We start from the raw sequence: 16718 nt of genomic DNA, 5'->3' as shown, positions 1-16718 counted from the left end.
TGACACCATACTGCTACAGTCTGAGCACCTCTCTGATGGGACAACAGAACCTTCCGTCGTACGATTCTGCGTATGGCTTGGTCGTCGAATATGCCTGCTGTCAGAAGATGATGTTCCCCAATGCCCCCTTGTCCTTGTCTCCTTTTTCCTGAAGCCGAGTGTCCGTCCGCTCGGCAGGCATCGATCCAACTGGGCGTAGGTATCGGTCCGACCGGGTGCTCGGCTGAGACTGTTCCACAGCAATGATGCTTTGCGCTTCGGCCGAGCGGGCTTCCCGCTCGGTCCGACGACCCTGTCCACCACGAGCGTCGGAAACTCGACTCCCCGTCGAGTTGTCTTTGATTCCGCCCGGACCCGTTTGGCCGGTCGACCCAACCCTTCTCCGGTCGGCCGGACCTCATGCTGACCCTTTTAACGTTTGACCTCTACGTGTCATTGACTCTCCTCAAAGGGGATCCCCCATCTTTACTACCGGATCAAGAATATTGACTTAAGGTCGAAGTTCAAATCTCGGGATGATACAGAACTAAACATCACACAATTATCTTGATCATCAATCAAATCCTATTACTTTTATAGATTGAGAGATGACGCACCCTGTCATGTTATCGTCTAGGAAGGTCATATGTGGAGGTCGGACGGCCAAAGTGACAATTTCACTTTTTACCACCAGTAGATTGAAAGTTGATGCTGAAGACTCTTTTGACCAACATAATCTGACCTCAATTGAATCAGTATAATTTGTCAGTAATTAACTAATGGTGTCATCAATGTTATGAAAATTATGAATTGACTCATAAACTCATATAAAATAATGAATTTACTTATAAAAATGGAATGAAATCATAGTAAAATCGTAAAATCGGATTAAAATAGTAAAATCGTATTTAAATTTGTAAAAATATAATTTTTGAGATATTTTTATCGATTTTGTGTCGTTAAAAAAATGAAATTATTTTAGATAAAACTATATCCTTTTGGGACGATTTTAAATTTGTACTTGCCTATGAATAATTTATATTAATTTGTTATCTCATTTTTTATTTATTTTGAACTTAAGTTTAGATTTGAATTTCTATTTATGTTATGTTTTCATGGTAATTATTTGGTTGTTTAAAATTTTAAAACTACAAGTAGTTTATGATTATATGAATTAAAATGTTCTCTATGTAGATTTATGTTATAATTTGAATTAAAATATTTAATAATCAATTAAAAAGAATATATCAGGTTTCTTTTAAAATTAATTTAATGTATGATGTTTCCGATTCGATTTTACAATCCAATTTAATGACCGTTCTAATAATTTTATCTAAACTCTTAATTTTGACAACACTAGGTGTCACTAGTAAATTTTGACAGTGTTAGGTTGTCACATGAGTAGATCAGTTTGGTTCCAATAAAACGATGTAAACTTGGCTAAAGTTGTCGAGGGTCAGTCATCGTAGCTACTGCTTTTAATTTCGTGTTCATCGATGTGTTTATATATTAATACTATCAAGTGAAGAATGCTAATTGCTTTATTTTTCGGATAAGAACGAACCTTGATGGTCATCTATCTTTATGATTAATTAGATGAAGTTGTGACAATCTATTTTTTTTTAAAAAAAAAACTTACAAATGACTTTCAAATGTAGAAACTATTAAAAAACATAACCAAGATTAAGTAATTAATTAACAACACTAGAAGCCATAGCCTTGAGGTGCATAGCCAAATTCCAACAAATTTGGACTCGCCGCCGCCGTGGGGGCGTCGGCGGTGACAAAGACACCGGCGTTGACCGCCACGTTCGACGGCTGCAAAGCCTCGAAGGCCAGTTGCTCCGCCCTGCCCGCCGCCTCCGCCCGCACCCACTCCAGCGCTCTCTGCAGCAGGCCGAGCTCCGGCATCCCGAGCGCCTCGACGTCGGCGTCCAGCAGGTCCGCCACGGTGCCCCACGGCCGGAAAATCGCCGCCTCGAGCGCCACCTTCCTCCTCCTCTCCGCCTCGAGCCGCTCCGCGAGCTGCGACTCCTGCCGGCCGAGCTCCTGAAGCAGGGCCCCAGCGAGGCGGTGGTGCCGAGGGGGAGCAGGCCAGGCGGAGAAGAAGCGGGCGAGCACGGAGTCGACGGAGGGGTGGCCGAAGGAGAAGGGCTTGCCGCTGGGGGAGAAGGCGAGGACGGCGATCTCGGCGCCGCAGAGGACGGAGAGCTCGGCCGCCTTCTTGAACAAGCAGGCGCGGCGCTTGGAGAAGCACACCTTCCGCGCAGCCGCATTCTCGATCGCCTCCATCGCGATCCTTTGACGGCCTCTGCTCGTCTTCTTCATCGCCACTCCCAAATTCCCTTTCCTTCAAGAACAAACCAACCCGAGACAAGTTAGTTATATATAGTATTCAGACTCCGATTCAGATCTGAATTGGATTGCAATCTTGGAATGATATAATTCGGGAGGATTTTTTTTTAAAAAACCGTGTTTATGTGATAATAAATAATATTTGGAATTAGTTTTAACTCTCTCTCCATATATTTTTCCACTAAATTGAGAAGGTACATATAGACCACATGGAAGACCCAATTTTCTTTTCCTTTTATTATTATTATTATTATTATTATTATTTATAATCGGATTACTTTTAGATTAGATAGTTCAACTCAACATTCAACTCATCAAATAAATTTAAAAGCTAAGTAAATCCAAAAAAAAAATACAGTGGCCCTTCATCATGATTAATTAGAAAATACCATCAAATCTTGTATTTCTTTCTTTATTTTTTTAATAATTTTTTCTTTATTATTATTATTAATATTATTATTAAAACTTTTTCCAAAATTTAGTTGTTGAAATAATCTTCAGAATTCCGAGGTAAGAATCATCATTTAAATCACTAAAATTATAATTAGAAGTTAATTATATTAATTTTATTCAAAATTGTAATTATTATTTTCATTGTGTTTGATACATCACTTCATTAATACGATAATAAAAAAATAGCCAGAGACTATTAATAATAAGGAAGAAAATGTTTACTCATAGAAGAAAAAAACATATTTGAATGTGTCAACTTACATGAATGTAACACTTTTTTTTATTGATATTTCCAATAAGAAAAATGTATCTCATCAAAGAAAGATGGGCTTGTTTTGCACATTGAATGATAGTAAATCAAAAAAATTGGAATCTTACTCTTATCGACTATGGGATCATTAACAAGGAATTTAAAGTTTGATTCTTAATTATGACACACTATAAAAAAAAAAATTCTATCTAGTGAAAAGTAGGTCTAAGAATGCTGATTATCTAGATGAATCTTTATTAGTAATTCTTAATTTATCCTGATAGTCAGTGAAAAACTTCTATGAGACCGGTCTGGTCACCCCAAAATTAGTTAGTTCGAAAAACTGGATATCTGATGTCAATTAAAAAAAAGAGTAATGATACGCAGAGGGATAAAATCTCAGGGATAGACATATAAATTTATGATCTACCATTTTCACTTTTATGAGCTTATCATTTTATATGTTTATCATTGAGTTTTTCCTTAAGATTTTTCCTTCTGCAAATCATTTTTCTAAAAAAAACTATAGGATCATTAAGGACTTGATAGGTCCCCACGGGCATAACCAAATTGATACTCAGGTGGTAGATTACCACAAGAGAGCAGAGATCGAATCCTTGAAAAAATAATCCCCTGAGAAATAAAATTCCTCTCATTTAAAGAGATGTTGTTCGATCATCATGATTTACTTCACTTCCAAATATCTTGGAACGAACATGGAAGGGCACTTGGGATGAGGCATCACCTTTTGTCATAATTGAGGGCTTGACAGGGACTAGCGTTATGGTTCTCTGCATAAAGCATGTCGACCCAATAGCAGGTCAAATTTAAAGAACTTAGTTCCCCGTTCTTTGGGTACAAATTTCTCTGCATACAGTCGACCGACCCTAAGGACCAACCGGACTGGGAGGACTTATCGTTCCACTTAATGTCAAAATATAAAAGACAAACCCGAACGACCCTAATGTAGGCTAGGTATACCGGGCTTAACTTCTCATCCTCTAGAAGAATCCTCTCAGCACACAACAGAGACAATCTCCTCGCATACAACCTGCCAGGATGAGATTCGATCAGACTTCCAGATCCCAGCATAACTGTTCAAGAGCAAGTCTTATTACATATGACTACTCGGTTTAAAGTGTCAGATGGAACTAAGGTTGAGCTCCTCACTTCCTAGCAAAAATAACTCTTAGTATACAACTGGTTGGACTCAGTGCTGTTCGAACTTAGAGGATAGTTCATTTCTCACTACTACAATACAGCTCAGCATATAGCCTGGTCAGCCTAATAGTCGTTTAGAGTGGAAGGACTTAGTTTGCTATTTTTTATTACCAGTCTCCTATTACATATAGTCGGTTGGATACAGATCCGGTCGGATTACCTCCAAGGGACACAATTGTCAGGGAATCACAACAATCCGTCAGATTATAACAATTATTCACCAGGGAGTATTATGATATCTAATATATACATGTAAAGGAGCATTCTTATGAGAGTGGTCACTCAGTTTCTATCATTATTATAGAGGTTACAAAAGACTATTCGTACACGTGTAATGAAAAATTGCTTGGAGGAAGACTATACACCTTCTATTACCCGACATCTTTTGGCACCGAATATTTCTTGTTGTCTCATTATTGCGAAAGTTATGATATGTGATATAAAAAAGGGGGATGATGACCTAAAACTAAAATGTTTCTCGCAAATACAAAACTATGCAAACACTTGTAAGTTTATGTACTGTAAGGACTCTGCACATACTTTATATCTTATGATTCAGAACATTACACGAAAACTACAGTTGATGCATTTACAGGTCATCCGTAAAGTACACCTAGCGTAAATTTACTTTCCGTAAAAATTTAATTATGTGATCATATTTGACATGTTGTATCTTTGTATGCGTGTGGTGCATGTGATGTAATAATTTAGGAATTATTATTATTTTATTTTCTGCTACGCATGTTTATGAAACGTGTTTTAGCACACATCGCATCGGGCATATCCCAACAGTGTCGCCCGCTATTGCCACCTCCAGCTACTCCACCACATGCCACATGAAGTTCCGCAGCGAACCTCCTCATCTCACCGCCATGTTGCGCTCTAATCCTTCGGGATAATTTCAGAAAAAAAATTGCTTAGCCTCCATAAACGAGAAAAACCTTATGTGGCACTTGGTTTTTTGATTCCGGGTTTGATGCCGAGATTGATGACGTTTACTGACATTTCAAAATCGAGAAAAACTTCAGAATCCAGAAAAACCTCGAACCAAACATAGTTATCCCGGATTACCGTAGGCAGATAACCTTGATTATTTGTGATTTTCCTGAACCAAACACGCCCTTAGGGTTTGGATTATAGTATTAAAACTAAAGAACTTTTTTTTCAAAAAAAAAAATACTCACAATGGGAGCTAAATAGATTGTGGAATTAAAATGAAAACACATTGTTATATTCAAGAAGTCTCGAGAATACATAAATTTGGATTTGGATTGAATTTGATAAGTCTAAGTTTATTAATGAGTTTTATCTAATATTTTTAAATTAAATGTTAATGCAATCATCCTTAGCTCAAATTTGACTAGTTTGACTAAGCTCAAGTTGGTTCGAGTTTGAGTTTCGATATTTTACAATATATGAGAGATTAAGTCAAGAGGAGACCCGATACTTGTTTAGAAAAGTCCTAATTGGAAGTTAAGTAATAGAAAGTTTTAACTGGTGGTTAGGTAATGGAAAATCCCTAATGAGTGAAGTAAGGCAATGAAGACCTATTTGGAAACTAGGCAACGGAAAAATCCTAGTTAGTGAAGATAAACAGTGGAAGTCCTAGCAGGGCTCTATACAGTGAAGACCTAGTTGAGAACTAGACAATGAAAAAAGCCTAGTGAGTGAAGCTAGGCAGTGAAAGTCCTAGCAGGACTAGACAATGAAGACCTAATTGAGAACTAGACAATTGAAATCCTAGCAAGGGTACACAGTGAAGACTTAGTTGGGAACTAGGTAATGGAAGTCCTAGCAGGGCTAAGCAAGATAAAAGTCCAAGTAGGTCAAAGGTTAATTGGAGATTTGGTGATTGAAAGTCCAATGAGAAGTTAGCATGAGATAAAAAGTCCAAGTGAGTCAAGGGTCAATTAGACATTTGGTGAAGAATTCGTGATAAGTCAAGGTTGACCGAAGGTTGGGCAAAGGAACCTTAAACTCGGAGAGTTTTGGTTGGGTAATCGATTAGGGTAATTGATTGGCCCAAGGTAATTTATTAAGGTAATTGATTGAGCTAGAGAAGTTTTCGCGAAAGAGGAAGGGCTTAGAATCAATTGGGGGCAATCGATTCAAGCTTTCACCAATTGATTAGGATAATTGATTGTCGTGTTTTCGCAACAACACAGAAAGATTAACAATTGGGGTTGATCTTCTTGTTAATAGAATTTTGTACACCATTTTGATTAACAAGAGCTACTCATCTTGGGACTGTTTCTCGATAGAATTATTATTGTGTAAGGAGCCACATTTTAACATTAAACATCCCAAACTAATACATTAAACAACTCTCTTTGTTCGAAAACTCATTTGAATAAATATTCAACAAACCTAACAACTAAAATAATATAAACTCAACATATCATTAAACATCCCAAACTAATACATTAAACTTTCAAACTCAACACATCATTGAACATATTCACGAGCCCTTTAATGGAGCTGAGCTCGAATTCGAGTTCACGAGCCTATAAACGAACATGTTCTCGAGCCCTTTAAATGAGCCGAGCTTTAGCTCTTTAAACGAACATATTCTCGAGCCATTTAAACTAGTTGAGCTCGAGCCCTTTAAACGAGCCGAGCTCAAGTCCTTTAAACGAGTCGAGCTCGAGCTTGAACTCGTGAGCTTATAAACGAATATATTCGCGAGCTCATGAGCTGAATATCCTTAAGTTCGAGCTTGGCTCTATAAAACTATCAAGCTCGAAATCGAGTCCGAGCTCGGTTCGATAAGATAAATGAACAAATTAGAATGAACTTTTTACCGAATCGAGCTCCGAATAACTCGCGAACCGTTTGGTTCAGTTGCATCCCTATTTGTTATAATCTCATATCGTAATTGAGATATTTATTAGATGCCTAAATATGTATTCATATCATTTTTAAATATATTTTTTTAAAATTCTCTTAAAAAAATATAATCTCAATTTTCTCACTAATATTTTTAATTTTTTTTATCATATTCATTCTTATATATTTATATATTCATCTTAACATTTTAACATTTGCATCCCTCCTCACACAACTCTCTTTGTTTTAGTTATGTGTGCCTGTCATATTCCAATATATTAGATATTCTTTACAAATTTCTTTACTTGTGAAAATACCTATTAATCTTTCTGTTCTATACTCTTGGAGGTTTCTGTAAGTCATAGATAGCTTTTAAAGGTAGTTTCCCTGCCTTTCTGACTTAAATAGCTTTAAACTTGTTCCAAAGAAACTTTTTCAAAATCTCCCTAATTTAGCATTAAGTTGTGTCTATTGGTAATATACAATGCCAATAATTCCTGTCCAAGCAAGGTTGTGCATGGGCCAAGTCGCAAGATTGAGACGGTCTAAATTGTTCAACGATTTATGCTTTTGTATAATCATAATGTTTGTGGTGCAACAATTCACTCGCATGAGCAGGGGTATCACACATAGTTTGGAGCATGGGTATCACACATAGTTTGGAGCATGGGTATCACACATAGTTTGTAGGATCAACCTTTGTCCTAGTCATTATTCCAAAGATTAATAGTCGTTCGTGATTTATCTCTTCCGTGTTGACCATTGAACAGATTGACGAAGACGTTGGGAGCGAGCGTATTCACCTTTTATCATCATGATACAGTTTGATCAAGATCAAATTGGTAAAAATTGAATTGGTAGATCAGATTTTTAAGGTTTGGGACCCTTGGCATAAAAAAAAATATCATAAGATGACTCAATTTAAAGATCAATGCATAAAAAAATTATTGATTTCATTAATTCAAACATGAATACCAATAGAATATAAGAAAATAAATATTTAAAAAGGAAAAAAAAATTTAATGATTAAAATGGTCAAACATCATCTTAAATAAATATTTTAAATAGTCTCTAACTCGATAAAAGACGAAATCATAACTTTACAAAAGACAAAAAAACTAATCTCAAATATAAAGTAGGAACTTTGGAAACTACTTTAAAGATTATTTTTTTAATTTAAAATTAGACTGTTACATGTTATACCTAATAATAAATATAGATATTAAATTTGATTTAATATATTATGGATCTCATAATTCTATCTGAATTAAAAATTATGATATCTTAAAATGTAAAATCATTTAAATATAACATTATTGAATCATTTTGGGACTTAGAATCATGAGTTTACAAACCACGTGATATCGATGGAGTATTGAGTTGAATATCTAGAGCGCTCTACTTGGCATTATATAAGTCAAATACAGTAAAAATATATAATTAAATTAACCTAGTAATAGTATTTCCTTTCAGTGATCTCAAAAATTTATAAATTAATTTGTAAATCAACTCGTGTCTACATTTAAAGCAAAAATAATAATAATTTTAGACTTTAAAATGCTTGAAATGTTCTAGGTTATCTAAAATGGCTAAGACTACTTGTGTCCAAATTAATGATGCTGCAGCTGATCGAGATCGCTCTGCTTGTAAAAAGAAAATTAATAAATAAATTAAATAATGTCAGAAGTGGGATTTGAACCCACGCCCTCGTTAGAGGACCAGAACTTGAGCCTGGCGCCTTAGACCACTCGGCCATCCTGACTTTTGTTTCATTTTAATACGTACATTTTATATGAATATATATTATCTAAAAGAACAGTCAAGATAACCATTAAATCAGTGAGGATGATTCAGTTGTGGACCATTTGACGAAACGGCTGATCTTCTTGTAAACGGAATTTTGTACATCATTTTGATTAACAAGAGCTACTCATCTTGGCACTATTTCTCGATAGAATTATTATTATGTAAGGAGTCATATTTTAACATTATCTCATACATCAACTTTGATAAATGTATAGATAGAGTGCTTGTTTCTCCATATGAGGTCGATTTACTTAGATGATCGATAAAAAAATTCATGAGATCGGATTAATCATCTTAAAGATAGTCAATGAGACTGACTAAATTTATTATTATTTTCACTTCTCAATGTGAGGACATTTACTATAATTCCTTAGACCTCCATCTTGAAATTGTCATTGTCAACATATAAATCCTTTTATATCATTTATTTTATTATTATTATTATTATTATTATTATTATTAAAAAGATGTTTGATATAACGATAAAATTATTGTGTGATATGGAGTTTATATATTTGAGTTGTGAAAGTAATCTCTTGTAATAAAGAATAAGACTATGTATAATAAATCTAATATAGTTCAGCTCTTTTTCAAGACCTCATATTAATGGGGTTTTGTGTACCGAACTACTATTTATATTACTATCTAAGTCTTCTTTAATTTTTTTCTTTATTAATATGTATATTTGTTATAGTCTTATATCTCTTAATTGAGGTATTTATTGGATGTTTAGTAAATGTTCATACTATTTTAAATATATATATATATTAAAATTTTCTCAATATCTATAATCCTAATTTTCTATCTAATATATTTTCCTTCTTATCCTATTCATCCTTATATCAACAAAAAAAAAAAAAAAAAAAAAAAAAAAAACCATTCTCGTGCAGCTCTTTGTTTGTCATGTATTCCTTTCCTATTTTAATATTTTAGGTATTCTTTACATAAAGAGAATGATTAATTTCTTTAGTTGTGAAATACCTATTAAGATATTTTTCTTCCTTACTGTTCTATGCTCTTGGAGATTTCTTTAAGTCATAGATACCTATTTTAATATTTTAGGTATTCTTTAAAATAGCTTTAAACTTGTTCACATAAACTTTTTCAAAATCGCTCTCTATAATGATGATTTTACATTAAGTTGTGTCAATTGGTATATCATGCCTACAATTCCATGTCCAATTAAGGTTGTGCATTGGGGAATCTCCGGGGCTATCAGTTATTTTTTTTAAATGATTAATCAAATATTATGAATTTTAACTGTGATATATTATAGAATTTTTTTTCATTGTGATGATAAACCTATAAACATTAGCCGTTTGGATGAACCTATGTGAGCACTTTTTTATTTATCCTGATGATTAATAAAATTTTTTCATGGAATTAAATTAATCATCTTCAAAATTAATCAATTCGAAGAGCTGAATATTTAAATTATAAAAATTTTAAAAAAATTTATGTATTGTGGCCAAGCAAGTTGCGAACACAACATTGATTGCATAGCAATAATAAGATTGCGAGCATCTAAAATGTTCAACGATTTATGCTTTTGCATAATCATAACATTTTGCAATGTTTGTGCAACATTCACATCGCATGAGCATGGTACCACGTGCTATCGATAGAGCATTGAGTTGCATTGTTGAATATCTAGAATCTTCTATTTTGCCTTTTATAAGTCAAATACTGTACAAACATATAATTAAATTAACCTATCAAAGGTATTTCCTTTTAGTGATCTCAAAGATCTATATTTAAATTTAGAAATTAATTTGTAAATCAACTCGTGTTTACATTTAAAGCAAAAAAACAATAATAATTTTAGACTTTTAAATGCTTGAAATGTTATAGGTTATCTAAAAAGGCTAAATAAGACTATTTTCATAACTTGTGTCCAAATTTAAAGCACAATAACCTATTTTAGATATCTTGGATACTTGAAAAGATTAAATTTTACTTTCTGAGTTACTTGCACTGAGAGAATGCTCTAAATTTGAAAAGAAATACATATTTTAGATATATATAGAGAGAGAATATTATCCTACGGATCTATTGCTATGGAATGCTACGGACTTATTGATGTGGTAAAATCTTTTTTTCTCCCCTTTTATTTTTCTCCACCAAACCCCTAGTAGGAGGGTGCGGCGAGAGTTAGGCTATGTTTACTCTAGAGTGTGGATGAGGAAAAGAAAAGAATCAACGATAGAAAGTTATCTTTGGAGGAAGAGAAAAGAAAGGGTGAAGAAATCTTTTCCTTTGCACACTTGTTTACCTTGATAGAGGAAAGTGAATACTTGTGATGTAATTTTGTAAATAAAAAAGGGTGCATGCGTCATTTTTTTGGTACATAGTGTAATTTTGTGAGTTAAAAAGACTACATGCGTCATTTTTTTTGGTATATAATGTAATTTTGTGAATGCAAAAGGGGTACATGCGTCATTTTTTTTTCCATCCGCTGTTTTCCGTCCGATTTTGAGGTGATCAATTTTGGCTCCAAAATTATCCGCTGATGGATTGCGTTACTTTTCCTTCGGAAAATTTTAATGAAGTAAACGACGGAAACTTTTCCACCGTGGAAACTTTTCCTTAATTTTACTTTCCACTCTCCCAAGTAAACAGAGCCTTAATGTCGCGACGAGGGAGGAAAGGGCGTGGAGAGGACAGGGCTCCGTAGGCGAGGAATCACATGTGTGTCCTCTAACCAAGCATTGTGGGAAATCACATAGTCCGACGAATAGCTTCTCTTCGTTCTTGAACGGGTTGGAGTACTCGTGGTCCCAGTTGTCGGCGTGCTCCGGCAACGCCAACTCTCACATTAAATTGTTCTCCGTCAAAGATAGGATCTTGCCATTCTTCAGCCTCTCCTTGGAATTAGTCTGCTCGATTCCTTCGAAGTAAGGCTAGTCCAACACCAAGCCGGTGATGCTCAGCGGGGCCACGGAGTCCTGGATCGTTGCCACACGGAGAGAGGCGTGGAAGGCGATGGTCGCGCCCGCACTGTCGCCCATGAGGAAGCAGCGGGAGAAGTCGACGCATTCGATGAGCGGGAAGGGGAGGTTTCCCTCCGCAGAGGCCCCCAGGGTGTGGGCTCGGAGCCAGAAGAGAGCGTCGAGGGAGTCCTCAAAGGCAGCGGGCAGGCGGTGCCCCGGAGAGAGGTGGTAGTCGACGGAGAGGACGACGGTGGGAAGGGCAGCCGCGAGACGAGAGCAAAGGCCATGGAAGGGGGAGGAAGCGACGCGGAAGATGATGAATCCACCACTGTGGATGTAGACGATGACCGAGAGCTTGGATCCGGTGGGAGGCAAAGAGGGTGAGGGGAGGAAGAGGCGAATACCAGTGTCGCGGGCAGAGTCAAGTCGGCGGCATCGGAGGACGGCGCCCTTGGTGAGGGAGAAAAAATGATGCAGATATTTTTAGAAAAAAATATGACGCAATTTTACTACATCAATAAATCTGTAGCATTCCACAGCAATAGATCCGTAGGATAACAATTCTTTCTCTATATATATATATATCAACATGAATTGCTATATACATGAGCATGTTTAGAAAAAAAAATTATACATTAGATAGTTACTGATTTTAAGTAGTTTTTTAAAATAAATTCTACATACTACAAGTGTGTGGCGATCATGCACAACCACCTTAAAGAAAGGTTTATCATTCGCAACCACCTAAAATGTATGATAAGAGTTAAGAGACACATTAACAAAAGTGTGTGGTGGTCATGCACAAAAGTATTTCCGAGGCATCTGTTTCATAAACACGGCTGTTCTATTAAGAAAGAGGCTACTTCTGTCCATCTCTGTACATAGTTTGACTTATTGAATCTAAGAAAAAAACACCAAGAATGTAAATGATTTCTGAGACTTTGTTATTCAAAGCTTCCCTGATAGCTTTTCCATCTGCAACCCATCATGACTAATGTTCTAGTTACTGCAACCAGAAAAAAGCACGAAGATCACCAACTTTGAAAAGATATAATGAGCAATTAAGACAGGAAACAAAGATTTGATATTTTGTTGATTCGAGAAAGCAAATCCTTAGCATTCTACAATTGCATGTCTGGAGCAAAGAAGTTTGTTGATATTGCAGGAGAGCAAGAGAAATTGCACTAGCAAGCTGTCTCTTATTTCCCATTTTAATAAAGTAGTTTGACTGACAGACAAGATTAGGGAACATACTTGGGGGAAGCTGATGAGGCCGGAGAATGAAGATTTGCCGATACGTTCTTGTAAAACTGAATGGAAACAAATCCACCTCTACTTTGTGCTGATGATTCAGGTGTACCATAGAAGCCGAGTCTGTAGCTTCCTCGAGAATAGACTCCTGTGAGTTCAGAGCAGAACAAGCACAAAAATGACATTAGTATAACTAATTGATGCCTTTTGTCGTAATAACATGCTTTTCCTCTATCATGTGCACACTAATCCAGGCACTTATTGCCAAAAAAATCAGCCAGATTAATGGCAGATGTAAAAGGAGGAAATCGCAAGACATTTCAGGTATGAAGATAAAAATTTAAGATATGCAATAAATATGATACACAACAGGAAACCGTAAAGATTATGTGTGAATCTGAAGTAATCACATTCTAAAACTACCATAATAAACCTGAATGTGAAGTCGCTAATGCACAATAACTATCTTCTGAAGAAGTGAACAAAGTAGCATAAATTCTTCTGAAATGAAACTAAGCTAGTTAACATTCACTAACTTTCACAAATAATTAGGGTCCAATCTAGTCCAACTTGATTCTGCATGAATCTGAAGAAACATGAGGTTGACAATAATTTTTAAGACGAACAAAAAAGACCAAGCTCACCAAGCATAACATGGGAGAGAACAAACTTGATAAGCATTAAGGAGACTATGATCAGCTTAACACTATAAAGACTGAAATAATGCAACTGGAAGGTATATCAAACTTAACATCAAGGATTTCTTAAAAATGATTATAAACCATAAAATATGGTGAGATAGAAGAAAGGCTAAATATTACATATATTAAATGTCAAGATACAAAAGTATGTGTTGAAATGCAATTGAATGTAGAATGCGTAGAATGTTTGTGAGAGGGAAAATTTTAATATTTGGAAAAGTAATCTCCCTTATTGCATCATTCAACTCCAGCTGCATACAAACACCAGGATGGAAAACGAAGATGCAAATACAAGCATCAATGCGGAGGAATTGGCTTAGAAGACAAAAGGCTTAACTGTAGTGACCCAAAAAATAGTTGGGCCCGATATGCCTTGGTCGCTAAGCTACAGAATGCCAAGCCATAGGATATAGTTAAATTGTGCTCTGTACAAGTAGTGTATACAATCAATGACAATAATACAATTTAAAACAGTGGCAGTGCATCCACATTATCACGAAGCATGAAAATTGGCTATCAGTTTCCAATGGCCTTGTTATTTCAAATTACAAATATCAGCACTTAATCCACAAATTATCTAGTGGCAATAAAAAATGAATCAAACCTTTCCAGATTATAACAAGGATGAAAAGAATGGTGACGAGCAAGGCCCAAAGGCTGCTATTAGAATGTGTTGATTTAGCATTCTTCATCTTGATTTTCATTCGTTGAATCCTCTCTCTCTTCAACCTTGCAATTTCCTCGATCTCCTTCATCAGCTTCTGGTTAGTAGCATCAAGAGACGGAGAGTTGGGAGGACGAGGTGGCTTAGGTGGCTTCTTGCGCCCTTTCTTTTTTGGCTTCTCAAGTTCAATTTTCTTCTCCAAAAGGCTTACATTTTCCTCTGGTTCAACCCTCTTGTCAACCAAAGCCTCCTCATCTGTGTAAGAATGTTCAGAAGAGCTAGATCGACTATGTTCCGATTGCCCATCTCTCTCCGGTTTTAAAAATGCATCAATGTCAAAGCTACTCAGAATTCCTATATCCTTTACTCCTTCCTGTTCTTTTTTCACAGAATTCATGCAACTTTCTAGATCCAAGGCAATGTCTCGTTCTGTTGAATTATTCCTATCCATGGCCATGCCGGATTCAGCCTTCTTGTCACAAATTAGGAGCTTTATACCGGTCATAAAGAGATTTTACATGAAGTACACCAACCAAATGTGAGAATCTGAAACTACCTATGCTTCAACAATTTTATCCACCTGCATTCCGAAAGATTGAGAATACTAAAGCTCGATGCAGAAAAAAGTCCAACTTTTTCCAAACCAAAACATCATCCAAAGCATGCAAGAAGAGATCACATATGTTCAGCTTAAAACGGTGACAACAATAAACTGATTTCCTGCGTAATTCATAAGGCATGAGCAAAAAGGGGCGACTTTGGACGCCAAGCTACATCAGCTATGCAACTTAGAATTTATAATATGACATACAAACCAAAAAGGAGAAGATCATCCATACTCACAATACCCTAGATCGAATCGAAATTAGGGCAACAACTTCCCATTCGTTTCGCCGGCACAAAGTCCACGAGCTGGAAAAGGGAGAGGCGCTGGTGCGGATAAGGATGACGAGTTAGGGGGCTACCTGAGAAGAATTCCAGGGTTGATGACGCTAGCGCATCGAACATGGGAAAAACTAACCAGAATTTGGCCGAAATGAAATTAGAACTCGTACGGCGACAGAAGACGACGGCATCAAACGACTTCCTTTTTTGTTTAATATCGAGATATTATCGTCGATTCCAATTGGGATTAACCTTAAAACCTAAAAAAATAAATAAATGAAAAGTTTGTTCATTTTTATTTTATCCCAAGACGCTTTTTTAATTTATTATTAAAAACATATTCAATTCCACATCAATATTTTTTTTAAAAAATATTATTTTTATTTTTGATATATTATAATAATTATGATTTATAATTAATATAATATGAACGTTTAGTAACACAAATAAACACTAATAAATTGCATTATAGCAAATATAAATTATAATGGTCATAATATGAATATTTCATCTGTAACTCTAGTTAATATTATATTATAATAACATTTCAACTTTCATTAATAGTGTGTTATAACAACTAATTTCCATATTTCTTATAATATCAATGTTTCATATCTAATTAATATGGGTCAATATCATATTATAACCGTTACAAATTATATTTTTATCAATACAACATTATATTATATCATATCTACTAATTTTATAGTAGTTACACAGCAACTATGATTATAACTCATATAATCGTGCTAAAAAAAAGAAAATTTATTTAAAATAAATTATACACAGGTGAAATGGACTGTTATGATAATAAATGAAAAAAAGAATGTCTTCATTTTCACAATTCCAATAAAAAAACGCCTTTTATTTATTTACTTATCTTAAAACAATTTTGGTTTACCTCTTAGAATTTATCAAAATTTAACTTCTCCCCTGTAGTTTAGAAAAAGTACCAATTATGCCTCCGCTTCACCGTCTCTTGTGCCATTAACGATTGAAATGAATTTTAAATTATAATAAAAGATGAAATTCGTCATTCCAACGATTTCACATGATTGATCTTATAATCATCTATGAAAAGATAAATCGAAAAGTTACAATTGATTAGTGCATAAATGAATCCAAAATATTCCTTATAGAGATTGAATTAGAAAATTCTGCAGGGAAAATTAATATTCAGAATTTATGTGAGGCGAAGTGAAAATTTTGACAAAGTTTGGACGGCAGGGTGATAGTTTCAATGGGGTTTATGTTGGGTGAGAATCCACTGACACTATATTTTAAGAAGCGTAATAATTAAAAATACATTCAAGATTTGTTTTTTCAGCGTAGAAGGTTTTTAATAATAACGAAAATAAGAAAAATCTTTCTAATTTTGTGCCTTTTTTAAAATAGAT

At 35.1% G+C, this 16718-nt stretch overlaps 3 protein-coding genes and 1 non-coding gene across 11 annotated transcripts; all 4 read right to left on the bottom strand.

The window, feature by feature from the left end:
- Positions 1–1683: 1683 nt before the first annotated feature.
- On the bottom strand, positions 1684–2307 carry LOC122044184 (agamous-like MADS-box protein AGL62). Its single transcript, XM_042604713.1, has one exon. The coding sequence runs from the start codon at positions 2305–2307 to the stop codon at positions 1684–1686; it is 624 nt and encodes a 207-aa protein (XP_042460647.1).
- Positions 2308–8762: 6455 nt separating this feature from the next.
- Positions 8763–8846, bottom strand: TRNAL-CAA. Its single transcript has one exon. It is a non-coding gene; the product is annotated as a tRNA-Leu (tRNA).
- A 2944-nt stretch (positions 8847–11790) lies between these two features.
- On the bottom strand, positions 11791–12693 carry LOC122044183 (probable carboxylesterase 8). Its single transcript, XM_042604712.1, has 3 exons — positions 12658–12693; positions 12505–12564; positions 11791–12270 (listed from the first exon to the last, which is right to left on the bottom strand). The coding sequence occupies exons 1-3, from the start codon at positions 12691–12693 to the stop codon at positions 11791–11793; spliced, it is 576 nt and encodes a 191-aa protein (XP_042460646.1).
- LOC122042922 lies at positions 12644–15583 on the bottom strand. Of its 8 annotated transcripts, none has more exons than XM_042603322.1 (5): positions 15458–15583; positions 15280–15366; positions 14377–15016; positions 13075–13219; positions 12644–12826 (listed from the first exon to the last, which is right to left on the bottom strand). In XM_042603322.1, exons 3-5 carry the CDS (start codon positions 14939–14941, stop codon positions 12820–12822), a joined length of 717 nt encoding a protein of 238 aa, XP_042459256.1. In that variant the 5' UTR covers positions 14942–15016; positions 15280–15366; positions 15458–15583; the 3' UTR covers positions 12644–12819. The 8 variants fall into 8 exon arrangements, with proteins under 8 accessions (XP_042459256.1, XP_042459258.1, XP_042459255.1 ...); XM_042603324.1 differs by having other exon boundaries at positions 15276–15401; positions 15492–15536; XM_042603321.1 differs by having other exon boundaries at positions 15280–15401; positions 15492–15536.
- Positions 15584–16718: the final 1135 nt, after the last annotated feature.

Source organism: Zingiber officinale, chromosome 2A, assembly GCF_018446385.1.
Source record: "Zingiber officinale cultivar Zhangliang chromosome 2A, Zo_v1.1, whole genome shotgun sequence".
Taxonomy (NCBI): Eukaryota; Viridiplantae; Streptophyta; class Magnoliopsida; order Zingiberales; family Zingiberaceae; genus Zingiber; species Zingiber officinale.
The sequence above is the reverse complement of the archived record's forward strand: the minus strand, read 5'-3'. Positions and strand labels throughout refer to the sequence as shown.

Coding starts and splice junctions, on each gene's coding strand:
- LOC122044184 (XM_042604713.1), bottom strand. CDS start 2,307: ATGAAGAAGACGAGCAGAGGCCGTCAAAGGATCGCGATGGAGGCGATC.
- LOC122042922 (XM_042603322.1), bottom strand. CDS start 14,941: ATGACCGGTATAAAGCTCCTAATTTGTGACAAGAAGGCTGAATCCGGC. Junction 13,220..14,376: donor CCTTGTTATAATCTGGAAAG/GTTTGATTCATT, acceptor CTGAACTCACAG/GAGTCTATTCTCGAGGAAGC.
- LOC122044183 (XM_042604712.1), bottom strand. CDS start 12,693: ATGGACAGAAGTAGCCTCTTTCTTAATAGAACAGCC. Junction 12,565..12,657: donor TCTTTCTTAATAGAACAGCC/GTGTTTATGAAA, acceptor CATACATTTTAG/GTGGTTGCGAATGATAAACC. Junction 12,271..12,504: donor ATGATCGCCACACACTTGTA/GTATGTAGAATT, acceptor TCCCTCACCAAG/GGCGCCGTCCTCCGATGCCG.